The sequence below is a fragment of the Salmo salar genome, chromosome ssa04 (genome assembly GCF_905237065.1).
Source record: "Salmo salar chromosome ssa04, Ssal_v3.1, whole genome shotgun sequence".
NCBI lineage: Eukaryota > Metazoa > Chordata > Actinopteri > Salmoniformes > Salmonidae > Salmo > Salmo salar.
Window position 1 is genome coordinate 59,334,655 of NC_059445.1, and position 15,229 is coordinate 59,349,883.

The following is a 15,229-nucleotide window of genomic DNA, read 5'->3' on the forward strand; positions in this document are numbered from 1 at the left end:
ATGACGTATTGCGTGCATTTTCACTGTTTGATGTCTGTCAGATCACTGGTTAGCAGTCTCAGTGTGCTGATTACTTCTCTGTTGCTGTTGATGCAGGGCTGTGTCTGACTGCTTCTGTCTGATATACTGTGTCTGACTGCCTTTTCTGTGCTGCAGGTCGGTGGGAGTGCCCGTGGCACCAGTGTGACCTGTGTGGTAAGGAGGCGGCCTCCTTCTGTGAGATGTGTCCCAGCTCTTACTGCACACTGCACCGCGACGGCATGCTCTTCATCTCCAAGCTGGACGGACGGCTGTCCTGCAGCGAACACGACCCCTGTGGACCAGACCCCCTGGAGCCAGGGGAGATCAGGGAGTACCTACCCGACACTGGGGCTCTCTCAACAGGCCCGGGGGCTAGTATTGTACCCCCTCCTGCTGCTGCTGTGGCTGGTGCTGCTGCTACTACAAGGGGGACAGGGGACCCCCAACCTAGCGCTGGCCCTGAGTCTTTCCCCCCTCTCCCCATCTCTTGCCCCATCTCTGGCCCCTTCTCTGGCCCCATCAGCACCCCTCTACCCAGCTCGGAGGCCCTCGATAGCTCTCACCTATTCCTTCCCCAATACTCACCCATCTCTTCCTACGGAGATGAGAAGGAAGAAATTGAGGACCCTTTTGGTGATGAAGAGGGGGATGGAGAGGGGATTGAGGGAGAGTTGGAGGATGGAGAGATGGAAGGCTTAAAGTTGAAAGATCAAGAGGAGGAGGAAGAAGAAGAGGGAGAGGGAGAAGAAGAGGAGGGTGAGGAAGAAGAGGAGTAAAGACCAATGTCCTTTTTCAACAACTCTGCATCCTGGCTAATCATTCATGGGGGGGGGGGCTAACTGCTTGTTCTTGAGGGTGGGACTGTGCTCAGCATCATGTAGATTCACTCATCTTTGTATATAAGGATCCATGTACAGATGATTTATAGATCTTTGAATTTGAATACCGCCTTGTTCAGACAGACCCCTGAGAAATAGCAGGATGAAACAATGTGGCCTGGAGCTGGAGTGTCGAAATGGAGTAGGAGGGAGTTTCCCCTGGACACTGATTTATGGTCAATTTTCCCCCTAATAGTCCCAGTTAGGGTTTGTGATAGGTATACTGATCCTAGATCTGTGCCTAAGGGCACAATGAGTATGATGGTAACTCTAGTCATATAGTCCATTTGAATCTCTTCTTTGTTCGTTGTCATAGTTGTTGGTTTGTGGTTTTAATAACATGTTTACATTTCTGCACCTCCTCTTGGAGAACACGGCAACTAATGTATCTGAAGCTTCACCTTTATCAAAGGGGAGACTAAAGAGAGGAGGAGCAGTGCTGTCAAAGGCACAGAAATCCCCTCATGAGAAAGTAGCCTATGTTAGATGGGCCTGCAGCTCTCCTACATGGCACAAATGAGTAATGCTGTGAAATTAGTGCATCAGCAATGGAAATTATTAGTCACACAATCAGTCATTGGTGAACAGTCTATATCCATACCTATTTGATGATGATGAATCTATCGTCTCTGCCTTACCACACCAAATGATACAGACACCTAGACAATACACATGAAATCAAATGACTTAGTTAGTAAATCAAGGTGATACTGAACATCCCTATTTTTTATTTAACTAGGCAAGTCAGTTAAGAACACATTTTTATTTTCAATTACAGCCTTGTTCAGTGGCAGAACAACAGATTTGTACCTTGTCAGCTCGGGGATTTGAACTTGCAACCTTTCGGTTACTAGCCCAACACTCTAACCACTAGGCTACCCTGCCACCCCTATATTCTCATCCATGACAGCACTTTGTGTTCTCCCCTAACCCTGGCATTGCATTGCCGATAGCTCCTCTGTACTGATATCTGTTTGGGGTGCGGTTGGTTGTACTGTAGGTCTTTGAACACAACTGAAATCTGATTGAGTGGTCAACTAACGTAAATTCAATGTGAAATCAACCAAAAATGTCATCATGTCATTGGGTTTAGGTTAAAAGTTGAGTGAAAAGAAATATGAAATTCCCTTACGTTGATGACTTTTTGAAAATCCAATCAGTTTTCCACATTGATTCAACGTCATCACATTTAATTTTTTGGGTTGAAATGACGTGGAAACAACATTGATTCAAGGAGTTTTTGCCCAGTGGGAAGCTTCCTTACATGGTCTAGCTTTCCCTTCAAACTGAACCTTCAATGTGAAAGTGCCAGAGTGTACTCAGCAGTTGAGTAAGCTACTTGACGTAACCTTGACGACAGCTAGCTCACTTGTGTGTATTATATTCTCTATGACATATTTATATTGACTTTTATAACGCACAAATGAAGATGGGACTGACTTCTAGTAGTGACATTGCTGTATGTCACTTTATATAACCCATACTTTCTGTTTGCTAGGCTATACTCCTTGCCATTAGTTTAGCACTAAAAAGTACACTGGTCCACTCCCCTGCTAAAATGCTTTCACTACAGTATGTATTTATCTCAGCTATGTGTTTTCTCCCTCTTGAAGCTTGTCTCTACATCACTGTCTTTGTTGTGTCAGTTTTTCTTCTCTGCTTATGCCTTTCCAATTGAGTCAATCAGTGTTGGGGTTGTTGTGAAGTTGATTCTAGAGGGCCAGAGAACAGAATGAAGTGGATTTGCCACTTTCCAATTATGGGAATGTTGTGTTTACATTTCTGAAGCTTATAACACACCTTTACTCCAAATCTGCACAATACGCACTATTTTTACTGCTTAATGTCTCCCAATTTTGTCACTTTAGTCATGTCGAAGTATCTCTAGCAGCCTTTATGTATTAAAACTTAACTGGCTTAGTTTTAGATGAGGCCCATGAAAAGATATGTGCAATTTCTTATATTTTAATAGAAAACCAACCTGTTTTTAAAGACTTGAAAAATTGGAAAAACAGTTCCAAGGGTCCCTTCTTGTCCATATACTGTACTGTAAAGGTTGCCATGGTGCCCCCTGCTGTTGTTCCGATATACAGATACAGGCACCCATCGTCATGGCCATAGTAAATATTTATCTGACTTGAACATATTTAGAGCACTAAACCGCCTACGAATTTTAACAACACAGATAGATTTTAACTGATCTGTTGAAAGAGTATTTGTACATTTTAGATTGGCCTAGCCTGTCCTTCCAAAATCTTATATAATATGTATATACATTTTGTATATGAAAGCTATATATGATGAATGATTAAAAAAAAAAACAAGAGCTAATAATGAGTCTAGAGCCAGTGGATATCATGTGTTCTCTGGTCTCAGCTTTGTCATCAACCATTCCCACAAACAGGATCACTTCAACTTTGATACATATTTGTTGTTTACGGTTGAGTTGCTGTCAACAGACCTGGTTAATAACACTTTATATTGATGTAACAGTATCAGTCATCAAACAGATAATAGTAGGCTATGAAAGCATACAGTATGAGGAGGTCGAGGATCATTTCTGGTCACGACATGAGCTGGGAATCAGAAGAGTCGGGAGATTGAAGGCTCAGCTATCACTACAGTACCTTTGGGACTTGATATGATAATGAGCTGTATATCTTTTTGCTTTAATATATTCTGTTTCTACATTGTCAGTTACCCCTCCCTCCTCTTTGGAGGGTTCATGGATGTGGCACAAAGGAAGAGTTGGGAGGCTGTATAAATGTTTTTATTCATACCTACGTATGTAACAAAGCTGGACATTGTTTTTCTACTGCTGTTTTTGTTGTTGTTGCCGTCATGCTTCTTAGCTTCTGACTCTCTTCCCTCTCTGCCTTATTAAGCCTTGTGTAATTCATCTGTTGAAATTGTACCTGTTGAAGAGTTCAATAATATCCTGCTGCCTTGTGAGGATATTGAAATGTGCTGGAGTCCTTTGTACATAATAAAGAAAAAAATGTAAGTTGCAATTACATCTGTTTTTCTTCAACTCTGTTTTTGGCATTTTGATTTGGGCCAGAGGTTTGATTGTTACCTTTCCCGACTGAATAATCAAGTTCGTAGGCATATTACTGTAATAACAGTTCACGATTGCATTGAGCAGGGGTAGATTTGTTACCATAATCCACTATAGAGGTGCTTGTGATATAGCAACTGGCTTTAACACATCCATAGCTCAGTATACTTACTATAAGCCTTGTTAATAACTAAACTGACCACATTGCTAACCACGGTTTCACTTCACATACTGTACGATAAAGTGAAGGAAAACAATGGTGAGTGCAGTAGTCAGTCTGGTTGACCAGGCTAATGTAGTGTAGGTGTCACAGACACACACTAACACAGACAGACTTGCAGAAATCTAGTCTTTATTTTTTCAATTTACAACATGCTACAAAACAGCCCACACAATGAATGATCATATCAGCCGACTCTCTGTGGACCTGTAATAGTGTTGGGACTATATGCATGTTATATCTACAAGGCCTCAGATAGACGTGGGACTGCAAACAACCTCTTGCTTTGTGCCTGTGCCCCTTGCACCTTGTAATAACAGTCCTGTAAACCATTCATAAAAATGAGCTATGTGAACTAGTCCTCTTTCTCAGGCACCAGGTCCGTGTCCGTGGGGAGTGGCACCATAGAAGGTGCTGTGTGTGTGTCTGTGTGTAAGCAATAACACGTTTGATGAAGTGTATGTACACTTGATGGATATGTGATTCATGCCTGTGGGCCCATTGCTGCTGCTTACTACTAGTACCCTACAGGCACAACTTCAGTGGGACTGAGATAAACCCTCAGAGAGGTTTCAGAATTCTCTTTCAATTATCTTTGTACTCAAATGCAATAATAGATCTAACTAAGCTACATTTTCACACACATTGGTAAAATCAAGTAAAAATCTGCAATTGGCTAGACTGTCTCAAAAGGTCAAAGGTTTCTTCAAAAGTGTAAACAGTAACAATACATTCATAGAAAATTGCAACTTCCCATTGTGTGTGGAGTAACGACAATGGTCGGCCACGGTGAGGCGTCCGTAACATTGAAATAGTGACTTGATGGAGATTACATTGAACATTAGTTAAACATAGTAGGGTTTCTTTGAGTGTATATATATAAATAAGCCATTTAGCAGACAGTTTTATCCAAAGTGACTTACAGTAAGGCATTAATATATTTTACATATGGGTGGCCCAGGGAATCAAACCCTCAACCCTGGCAGTGTAAGCGCCATGCTCTACCAACTGACTTACAGAGGACCACATATAGCTTATATCTTGTACTTTTAGCCATGGCGACATAACTATCATATTACATTTACCCACAAGCTTTTTCCTGTGTTGATGCAATCTTTCTAGTTGCATTCCATACTTTCAACTGTATCAGAACTTATGACGCAAAGAAAGACACATTAGATGACAATAAATGTGTAGGTACATAGTTTGGCAAGTACATTTCACCATGAAGAATAGACAATGAAAACAGTGTTCACAGAATGCTTATTCAAATCAAGTCATTAAGAAGCACTCACTCAAGGCATTTGACTGAGTGATGAAGGCCATTTGTGTCATGAGAATAATTCATTTAAATAAGGTAGGTTGATAGACACTGAGGAAATCAATGTTTTTTTGGTTTTTTTTTTAGTGGGGTTGAGGTGCTATTTCCTCATATGCTTCATTCAGATATCGCTCTTGGCAGGTCCTTTGTCATGGGAGAGGGGTCGCGTCCAACTATTGTGAGGACTCCTTTAAATGCAGTGTACATGTAATCTTCTATGGGACAACTGAAAAAAAGCTACCAAAAAACCCCAGCAACACTACTGTTTGGACTCCTCTCTTTCTTTCTCTGTTTTAAATGGACATGCTCCAGGTGGGATATGTAGCATCCATCCTGCATTTCCAGGTTGGTTTTACAGCAAGTGATTGCTGTCCATCCAGTAAAGGCTTAACTGTGGCAGCAGGAATAGAAATAAGAGTCCTTCTTCTGACCCAAGTCAATACCGGTCTCTTCTGTAAAGAGAAAGCAGAGAATTGTCAACCAGACCCATTCAAGAATGCATTAATTCACTACAGTGGAGATTAAATTGACAACTCATGCTAGTAACACTACCATTGCAGACAAAATATGCACAGACAGCTAAGCTATTGGAGCCAAAGTCTCACCGGTCAAGAATTGAAAGGAGATGCTGTTGTAGTCCTCTGCAACCTTTTGGAACAGTTCATCTGGAATGTGGTTAAAAAACAGTATGAGTCTACATCTGCATTTTGGTAAATGTTGTCTTATGAGAATGGGTTATAAATAAGGTTACACTATATTTGAAATTAACTGACCATGAGATGTCACTTACCCACGTTGTTTCCTGTTTTACTGGATGTTTCAAAATGTTTAGCCCCAATCTCTGTAGATGAGAATGGAAAAGAATCTAAACATGAGCCCCTTTAAAACAGCCAGTCCTTATACTAATCAAGAGGATGTCAGGTCAAACACTCAGACTACATTAAGTGGGAGTTAGTGATGATTATCATTAGCAATTTACCGTCAGCAAAGTCCTGAACGTCATGGTAGTCTACTTGCCGCAGGCCCCGGTCACTCTCAATCAGGTCAATCTTTGTGCCACACAGGTATATCTTGCAGTGCTTCAATTGAGATCATAGGGAAAAAACTAATCTGTGTCATTGTGGGCAGTTACATACATAGGATAACATACTCTCACTGGACAGTTTATTAGGTACACCATCTCATTCATGGAAACAGATCGCTCCTAAAGACAGTGAGTTACGTGGCCTTGACTTCCTATAGAAAGCAGGCAGACAGGCATTGAGGAATTCGGTTAGTGTTGGATTGAACGTTAGAATGGGCAAAACGAGTGACCTAGGCGACTTCGAGCGTGGTATGATCGTCGGTGCCAGGCACGCCAGATCAGGTATCTAAGACATGGCAGCCCTCCTGGGATTTTCACGCACAACAGTGTCTAAGGTTTACCGAGAATGGTGCAACAAACAGCCAGTGAGTGTCAATCCTGTGGGCGAAAACAGCTCGTTGATGAGAGAGGTCAAAGGAGAACGGCAAGAATTGTGTACGCCAGGGATCATCAACTAGATTCAGCTGCGTGCTGATTTTTTCTTGAGGGGATGGTTGGGTGGCCGGAACATAATTACAAATCATTTGTAGACTGCAAATTGACCGCAAGAATCCCAAATAGATATAATATTTAACTAAAACAATAATTTCAAACCTTGCTTACATTTGAATATGATTTGTATATGGTCTCCAGTATGCATAGAAGTACTTGGGAACAGATTTCCCAAACTAAAATAGCTTGGAGCTGATTTCCTGGTGTTTTTACAGTTTATCTCGAACAGAAAACTTGGGGAGGACCACCTGCGAGCCAACAGGAGGGCCACAAACAGGCAAATAACGGCGCAGTACAACAGTGGTGTGCAGAACGGCATCTCGGAATGCAAAACTCTTCAATCCTTTTCACCGATGGGCTATTGCAGCAGACGACCACACCGGGTTCCACTCCTATCACTATGAACAAGAAGAAGCGGCTCCAGTGGGCACTCGATCACCAACAATGGACAATTGAGGAGTGGAAAAACATTGCCTGGAACATGACAGCAAGTTCTGTTTACTTGAGTGGCCTGGTCAGTCCCCAGACCTCAACCCAGCGTGTTTGGGATGAGATGGAACGGGCTGTTCACAACATGAATGTACTGCCCTCCAATCTGCAGCAACTGCTAGATGCCATCGCGTCTGCGTGGACCAACATCCCCGTGGAATGCTTCCGACACCTTGTAGAATGCACTAAAGAATTTAATTTACATTTTAATCATTTAGCAGACGCACTTATACAGAGCGACTTAGGGTAGAGCGCATACATACTTTTTCCCTGTACTGGTCCCCCGTGGGAATCGAACCCACAACCCTGGCATTGCAAGCCACATGGGACCTGGCAAAGGGGGGGGGGTCCAACCTGGTACTAGACGGTGTACCTAATAAACTAGTACAGTGCATTAGTAAAGTATTCAGACCCCTTTACTTTTTCCACATTTTGTTACGTTACAGCCTTACTCTAAAATTGATTAAATTCCCCCCCCCTTACATCTACACACAATACCCCACAAGGACAAAGAAAAAACAGGTTTTTATAAATTGGGAAATGTATAAAAAAAAGAAAAAGAAATATCACATTTACATAAGTATTGAGACCCTTTAACTCAGTAGTTTGTTGAAGCACCTTTGACAGCGATTACAGCCTCGAGTCTTCTTGGGTATGACGCTACAAGCTTGGCACACCTGTATTTGGGGAGTTTCTCCCATTCTTCTCTGCAGATCCTCTCAAGCTCTGTCAGGTTGGATGGGGAGCGTGGTTGCATAGCTATTTTCAAGTCTCTCCAGAGATGTTCGATTGGGTTCATGTCTGGGCTCTGGCTGGGCCCCTCAAGGACATTCAGAGACTTGTCCTGAAGCCACTACTGCGTTGTCTTGGCTGTGTGCTTAGGGTCGTTGTCCTGTTGGAAGGTGAGCCTTCGCTCCAGTCTGAGGTACTGAGCAGGTTTTCATCAAGGATCTCTCTGTACTTCGTTCCGTTCATCTTTCTCTCGATCCTGACTAATCTCCCAGTACCTGCCGCTGAAAAACATCCCCACACCATGATGCTACCACCGCCATGCTTCAATGTAGGGATGCTGCCAGGTTTCTTCTAGACGTGACGCTTGGCATTCAGGCCAAAGGGTTCAATCTTGGTTTCATGAAACCAGAGAATTTTGTTTCTCATGATCTGAGAATCCTTTAGGTGCCTTTTGGCAAACTCCAAGTGGGCTGTCGTGCCTTTTACTGAGGAGTGGCTTCCGTCTGGCCACTCTACCATAAAGGCCTGATTTGTGGAGTGCTGCAGAGATGGTTGTCCTTCTGGAAGGTTCTCCCATCTCCACAGAGGAACTCTGGAGCTCTGTCAGAGTAACCATCAGGCTCTCGGACATCTCCCTGACCAAGGCCCTTCTCCCCTGATTGCTCAGTTTGGACAGGCAGCCAGCACAAGGAAGAGTCTTGGTGGTTCCAAACTTCTTCCATTTAAGAATGATGGAGGCCACTGTATTCTTGGGGACCTTCAACGCTGCAGACATTTTTTGGTACCCTTCCTCAGATCTGTGCCTCGACACAATCCTGTCTCGGAGCTCTACGGACAATTCCTTTGACCTCATGGCTTGGTTATTGCTCTGACATGCACTGTCAACTGTGGGACCTTATAGACAGGTGTGTGCCTTTCCAAATCATGTCCAATAAATTAAATTTACCACAGGTGGACTCCAATCAAGTTGTAGAAACATTTCAAGGATGATCAATGGAAACATGATGCACCTGTGCTCAATTTCAAGTCTCATAGCAAAGGATTGGAATACTCATTTAAATAAGGCATCTTTTATATTTTTTATAAATTTGAACATTTCTAAAAACCTGTTTTTGCTGTGTCATTATGGGGTATTGTATGTAGATTAATGAGGGGTAAAAAATTATGTAATCCAGAATAAGTCTGTAACGTAAAAAAAAAAAAGAAATGTAAAAGTCAAGGGGTCTGAATACTTTCCAAATGCACTGTATATGACAATACCCATCATGCAATTCCCATTGGCAAGTGAGTTGAGTTTTTAATGAAAGAGTCTAACCTCGTCACAGTTTTGCAGCTCCTTCACCCAGAATCTAGCTCGCTGGAAACTGCTGGTGTCCGTCAAATCTACAGGAGAAAGTCACAAATTAAGGTGAATGACAACATACAATGTTTTGGTTAAGTTTTATGTTTCCACAGTTATGAAAGTGTATTTGACCTAGAATATTTCGTAGTACTAATAGTACTATTGCAATGTAAATCAGCCCATAAAAACAACACTAAAAACAGAACCAGATAAAACAAAAAAAAGACACTTAAATGAGTCATCAACTGGGGAAATGCCTCATTGGCTATTTTCCAAACTGTTAAAAAATCCCCCAATGAGGGAAATAAGAGTGGAGGACACTCATATATGCAGAAACATCCATTGCACTCAACAACAATTCCTACAATAAAAAATTTAGGATATAACGAAGCCATTAGTGCTTGCTAGGGACATCATGATACTTTGGTGCCAATATGATATGTATAGTGACTAACGATTCTATATGTATTGCGATTCGATAATGCAATTTTACTGTGATTTGATGTTCCAAACATATTGCTCGACACTCAGTATACAAAACATAAAGAACACCTGCTCTTTCCATGACAGACTGACCAGGTGAATCCAGGTGAAAGCGATGATCCCTTATCGATGTCACTTGTTAAATCCACTTGAAAATCAATGTAAATGAAGGGGAGGAGACAGGTTAAAGAAGGATTTTTAAACCTGGAGACAACAGACATTGATTGTGTACGTGTGCCATTCAGAGGGTGAATGGGCAAGACAAAATATTGAAGTGCCTTTGAATGGGGTGTGGTAGTAGGTGCCAGGCGCACCGGATTGTGTCAGGAACTGCAACGCTGCTGGGTTTTTCACACTCAACAGTTTCCCATGTGTATCAAGAATGGTCCACCACCCAAAGGACATCCAGCCAACTTGACACAGCTGTGGGAAGCTTGGAGTAAACATGGGCCTGCATCCCTGTGGAACACTTGACACCTTGAGTTCATGCCCTGACAAATTGAGGCTGTTCTGAGGGCAAAACAGGGGCCTCAACTCAATATTAGAAAGGTGTTCCTAATGTTTGGTATACTCAGTGTATGTCTGTTGCAGCGAGACAAGAGAGCATGCAAAAATTTGTTTTGATCAGTCAGGTAAATAAGTGCTGAAAACAGGTTCTCACTATTTAAAAAGAAGATGTAGAACAAGCTATCGGATGAAAGGAGGAGTTTTGGAGCAGGTACAGACGACTACCGCTAGCTAATGCTACCTATAGTATCGATACTTGGAGTCAAATACCGATAATAATATAGTCCAAAAATAACATTTCAATATGTAACTATAAATTCCCCCCCATCACTAAACACCATAGTAGCAAAACAAAACATAGAGTTATATTGATAGTGTCATTCCAAGGGGATAAGAACTTACCATAGCAGACAATGGCAGCCCTGGCTCCTCTGTAGTAGATTCTACTCATAGCCTCGTAGCGCTCTGATCCAGCCGTGTCCTGGGTTGCAGAGAAGGAATCACTTATAGTCTATCCACACATAGCCTGTAGCTACCTCATATTGGGCTACAATGGATTTATTAATTTAATTATTACCCAACTCCCTACAGAGTATAAAGACTCATGCAAATCTTTTTTCCATTTTATAAAGGATGCCAGCAGTCATCCTCACTCACCCATATCCCTAGTGTAACCACCTTGTCTCCCACCTGGATTGGTTTGGCAACGAATGCAGCCCCAATAGTCTATCGAAGAAAGAAAGATTGCAAGAAAAATATGTAGCAAGTACAATTTTGAGAACGAGTCTTCACACAAAAGCAGAGAGCGTCCCACACACCACCCTAGGCAATCAACTGATACTCACGTTCTGGTAGGGGCCGACAAGAAAGCGGTGGTGAACATATCTCTCCACAAGGCTGGTCTTGCCCACACTCTCTTTTCCAAGCATAACAACTTTGGCATCCACACGCATGGTCATAGCACACAGGACCAGGACAAGAAAGGAGAGGAGGAGCAGGAGAGGGGTAGACCAGGATGCTGAATTGCTGTGTAACAGATGAAAGAGACAAGTCGATAGTATGATTAAGAAGTTTGGCAAGATAAAACAGTTACTGTATTCATTCTAGTTTGTCCATGGCATGACATCATGACTTAGATGCAGCATGACTTGGCAGCCACCAACAGTACCAACACTACAAAATGAGTTTGAGAGACTGCAATCGAAGTTGCCACAGCAGAATTTGTCTAAAGAGAGCAGTTGGCAGGATTCATTTCAAGACATGTCATGACATTTGTGGCAGATGTCAACAATTCTAATTAGTGAACTTGAGCTAAGTTAAAATGGGCATGGGTGTGTAGCTAGCAAAATAGTTAATGCTGCCATTAGCTTAACCATCAACAAATGGTACACACAATTTGCAGACCTGAAAGATTACACAAAATAAAAAATAACGTTTCGTTAGCTAGCTTGACAGTAGCATTTATTAGCTAGCTAACATCTAACGTTAGATAATGATGACTTGATAGCTAGCTAGCTAGCGAGCTAAAACCAAAACACTTACCTGCTTGATAAACTCAGCTAACGTTAAATGTGTTCAAATTGAAGAATCAGAGCCGAGTCAGATTAACAATATAGGTAAATGGTCGAATAGCTCTTAAAATATGAACATTTCGTTAGTTAGCTAGCCAGCCAATGTTTGAGCCACTTGATGTTGTCAGCAACGTACATTATATCTAAATAAAACTGAAATGACAAACTACAGAAACATCCCTAACATGTATATAGTCTATGCCATTGCTATGTCATATGGCAACGCTTACTCGACTTGAACTTCTAGTACTCATTCGTTAGCAAGCAAGCTAAATACAAAATTCCAAGAGGCTTTGTTATGAGGGAACTACTTCTTCTTTAAAGTTTGAGGGTAGACTACACCCATTAGTGTATGGCCGCCACCTACTGTACGGGGTCTTCTTTGATATTATTGCGGTCCGCCAACAAATGCTATAAGTGCATGCCGCCACCTACTGTTTTGGCTGTATATCAGCCCAAAGAATTAACAAAATAAAAATAAACAAAACAAAACTCAATGTACTCCTTTATTCAGACTCAACTGCCAACGCCCATCCCTACAGGCTCTGGGGCCTTACAATGAAGAGCTGAACAATTAATCAAATGGCCACCGGATTATTTACATTGGACCCCCCCCCATATGTTTTTTGCACTGCTGCTGCTCGCTGTTTATTGTCTATGCATTGTCACTGTAACCGATGTGAAATGGCTAGTTAGTTAGCGGTGGTGCGCGCTAATAGCGTTTCAATAGCTGTATCAAACTCTGTCATGGAACATCCTCAAGATTTAACATTTACAAAGGAATACGACAAGGTTGTCCAATTTCACCTTTTTTATTTTTGTTAGTTTCTCAAATGTTATGCTCATTAGTTCATAAAAGTCAATTTGAAGGCATTACATTCCAGTCCAGAGAGATCAAGATATCCCAACTGGCGGATGACACCTCACTTTTTTTGAAAAATGTATCTCAAGCTAGATTAGCATTGGATATCGTGAAGCAGTTCTCCAAAATCTCAGGCTTGACTTTAAATCTTTCCAAATGTGAGTTGTTTGTTGTGAAAGGAGCTGTCAACCCAGCAGATTGTAACATCTCTGAAAAAGATACTGTAACCTACCTCGGTGTAAAGATCACCAAAAATATTAAGGCTATGAATGATCTTAATTTGAACCCTGTAACTGAATCTGTCCCAAAAAAATTATCCTCATGGTTAGGGAGGGATTTAAGTCTTCAAGGAAGGGTGCTTTTATCCAAAGCTGAGGGGCTATCTCGTGCATCCTATCTTTTTTCATCTATTGACATTCCCAAATCCACTTGCTGTACCTTAGATAGGCTTTTGTACAACTTCAAATGGAAAAACAAGCCACATAAGATAAAAAGAGATGTTATCACCAACAGGGTTTGTGATGACGGTCTAAATGTCTTAGATTTCACTCTCTTTAATCAGATATCAAAGGTCAACTGGATTAAAAGGTACATAAAAAATCCTCATAGCTTCTGGAATATTATACCTCATTTTGTTTTTCAGAAGTTCGGCGGGCTTAATTTTTTACTACAATGTCCATATATTGTGGGTAAAATTCCTGTGAAACTGGCGGTTTTTCACAAGCAGGCTTTAATGTGCTGGGCTTTGTTGTATAAACACAACTTTTCACCTCATAAATGTTTTATTTGGAACAATGGGTCAATATTACATAGAAATAAGATGTTATTTAACCATAAATGGTTCTCGAAAAACATTGTTCTTGTCAGCCAATTGGTTAATAACAGTGGGAATCTATTTACACAGAGAGAATTTATGGAAATATACAACTTTGAGGTTTCAAGCAAAGAATATGACACTGTTATTAAAGCTATACCTAGTGGGATAAAAACTTTACTTCAGAATAATGCATATTTTGGAATATCTCCGATTGTAAGCGATATTCAGGTGAATGGCATTGGTCTACTAGATATGAAATTCAACAATCGTTTAATAAGGGATATTTTCTACAGGAAGTCTATTCCCTCCGCGATATTTTGTTGGGCTTCATCGTTTGATGTAAACTGGCGCCGTGCTTGGCTCACTCCACACAGATTTATGGTGACCAATAAAGTAAAGGAGATCTCCTTTAAGATAATCCATAGATGCTATCCGTGTAATAGCTTGATTTCTAAATATATATTTGACGTTACCAGTGAATGCAGTTTTTGTGAACTAGAAACTGAATCTATTGAACACTTATTCTGTAATTGTTTATATAGTGAAGTGTTTTGGACTGATGTAAAACTATATCTTAGACGCAAATTGCATACAACCATTGATATTACTAAGTTTGACATATTATTTTACTACACTGATTCCATAATTGAACGTGAGTATGTCATAAATCTCTTTATTTTATTAGGAAAATCTTTTATCCATAAATCAAAATTTATGAAGAAAAAGCCCCTTTTCTTAATTTTTTTATCTGATTTGGAACAGTACGTAGAATCTTTAAAACGTATACAAAACAATATGTCAAAAAAATGTATTCGATATATGTCTGTATTTGATTTGATATAATATTTTTTTTTTTTCTCTAATTTCTTTGGATTCCCTCTGGCTGTTATGTTATGTTTATGTTTTGCATGTTACTGTTATTTACAGCAAGTTAAATAAAGATTTGTGCAAAAAAAAAAAATTAAAAAAAATTAAAAAATAAAATAAATCTAAAATAAAACCGTTTCTATCGGTGACGTCACCCGCTCTGAGACTTGAAGTAGGGTTGCCCCTTGCGTTGCAAGGGCCGCGGCTTTTGTGGCGCGATGGGTAACGATGCTTCGTGGGGTGTCAGTTGTTGATGCGTGCAAGGGTCCCTGGTTCGAGCCCAGGTTGGGGCGAAGAGAGGGACGGAACCTTCACTGTTACATTGATGCTGTTGACCCGGATCATTGGTTGCTGCGGAAAAGGAGGAGGTCAAAGAGGGGGTGAGTGTAACCGATGTGAAATGGCTAGTTAGTTAGCGGTGGTGCGAGCTAATAGCTTTTCAATCGGTGACGTCACTCGCTCTGAGACTTGAAGTAGGGTTGCCC

The 15,229-nt window shown here is 41.1% G+C and overlaps 2 protein-coding genes across 5 annotated transcripts in view; one reads left to right on the forward strand and one right to left on the reverse strand.

Annotated features, from left to right (window-relative positions):
• LOC106603477 (histone-lysine N-methyltransferase, H3 lysine-36 specific) overlaps window positions 1-3,913 on the forward strand; it is a 51,091-nt gene extending 47,178 nt beyond the window's left edge. For all 4 annotated transcript variants that reach the window (XM_014197224.2, XM_014197223.2, XM_014197225.2 and 1 more), the window contains exon 23: window positions 157-3,913. In XM_014197224.2, coding sequence (XP_014052699.2) covers window positions 157-797 — 641 coding nt within the window. In that variant the 3' untranslated portion in view covers window positions 798-3,913. The remainder of the gene's footprint in view (window positions 1-156) is intronic.
• Window positions 3,914-4,289: 376 nt separating this feature from the next.
• Window positions 4,290-12,546, reverse strand: LOC106603479 (ras-related protein Rab-24). Its single transcript, XM_014197229.2, has 9 exons — window positions 12,170-12,546; window positions 11,473-11,653; window positions 11,285-11,353; window positions 11,030-11,108; window positions 9,611-9,678; window positions 6,478-6,577; window positions 6,289-6,339; window positions 6,104-6,163; window positions 4,290-5,950 (listed from the first exon to the last, which is right to left on the reverse strand). The coding sequence occupies exons 2-9, from the start codon at window positions 11,584-11,586 to the stop codon at window positions 5,886-5,888; spliced, it is 606 nt and encodes a 201-aa protein (XP_014052704.1). The 5' UTR covers window positions 11,587-11,653; window positions 12,170-12,546; the 3' UTR covers window positions 4,290-5,885.
• Between the last annotated feature and the right edge of the window lie 2,683 nt (window positions 12,547-15,229).

Excerpts from the sequence above, each read along its gene's own strand:
- LOC106603479 (XM_014197229.2), bottom strand. The coding sequence starts at position 11,586 with ATGACCATGCGTGTGGATGCCAAAGTTGTTATGCTTGGAAAAGAGAGT. Across the intron at positions 11,354-11,472 it reads TTGTCGGCCCCTACCAGAAC|ACTATTGGGGCTGCATTCGT; the intron begins GTGAGTATCAGT and ends TTTCTTCGATAG. Across the intron at positions 6,578-9,610 it reads AGCTGCAAAACTGTGACGAG|CACTGCAAGATATACCTGTG; the intron begins GTTAGACTCTTT and ends TCTCAATTGAAG.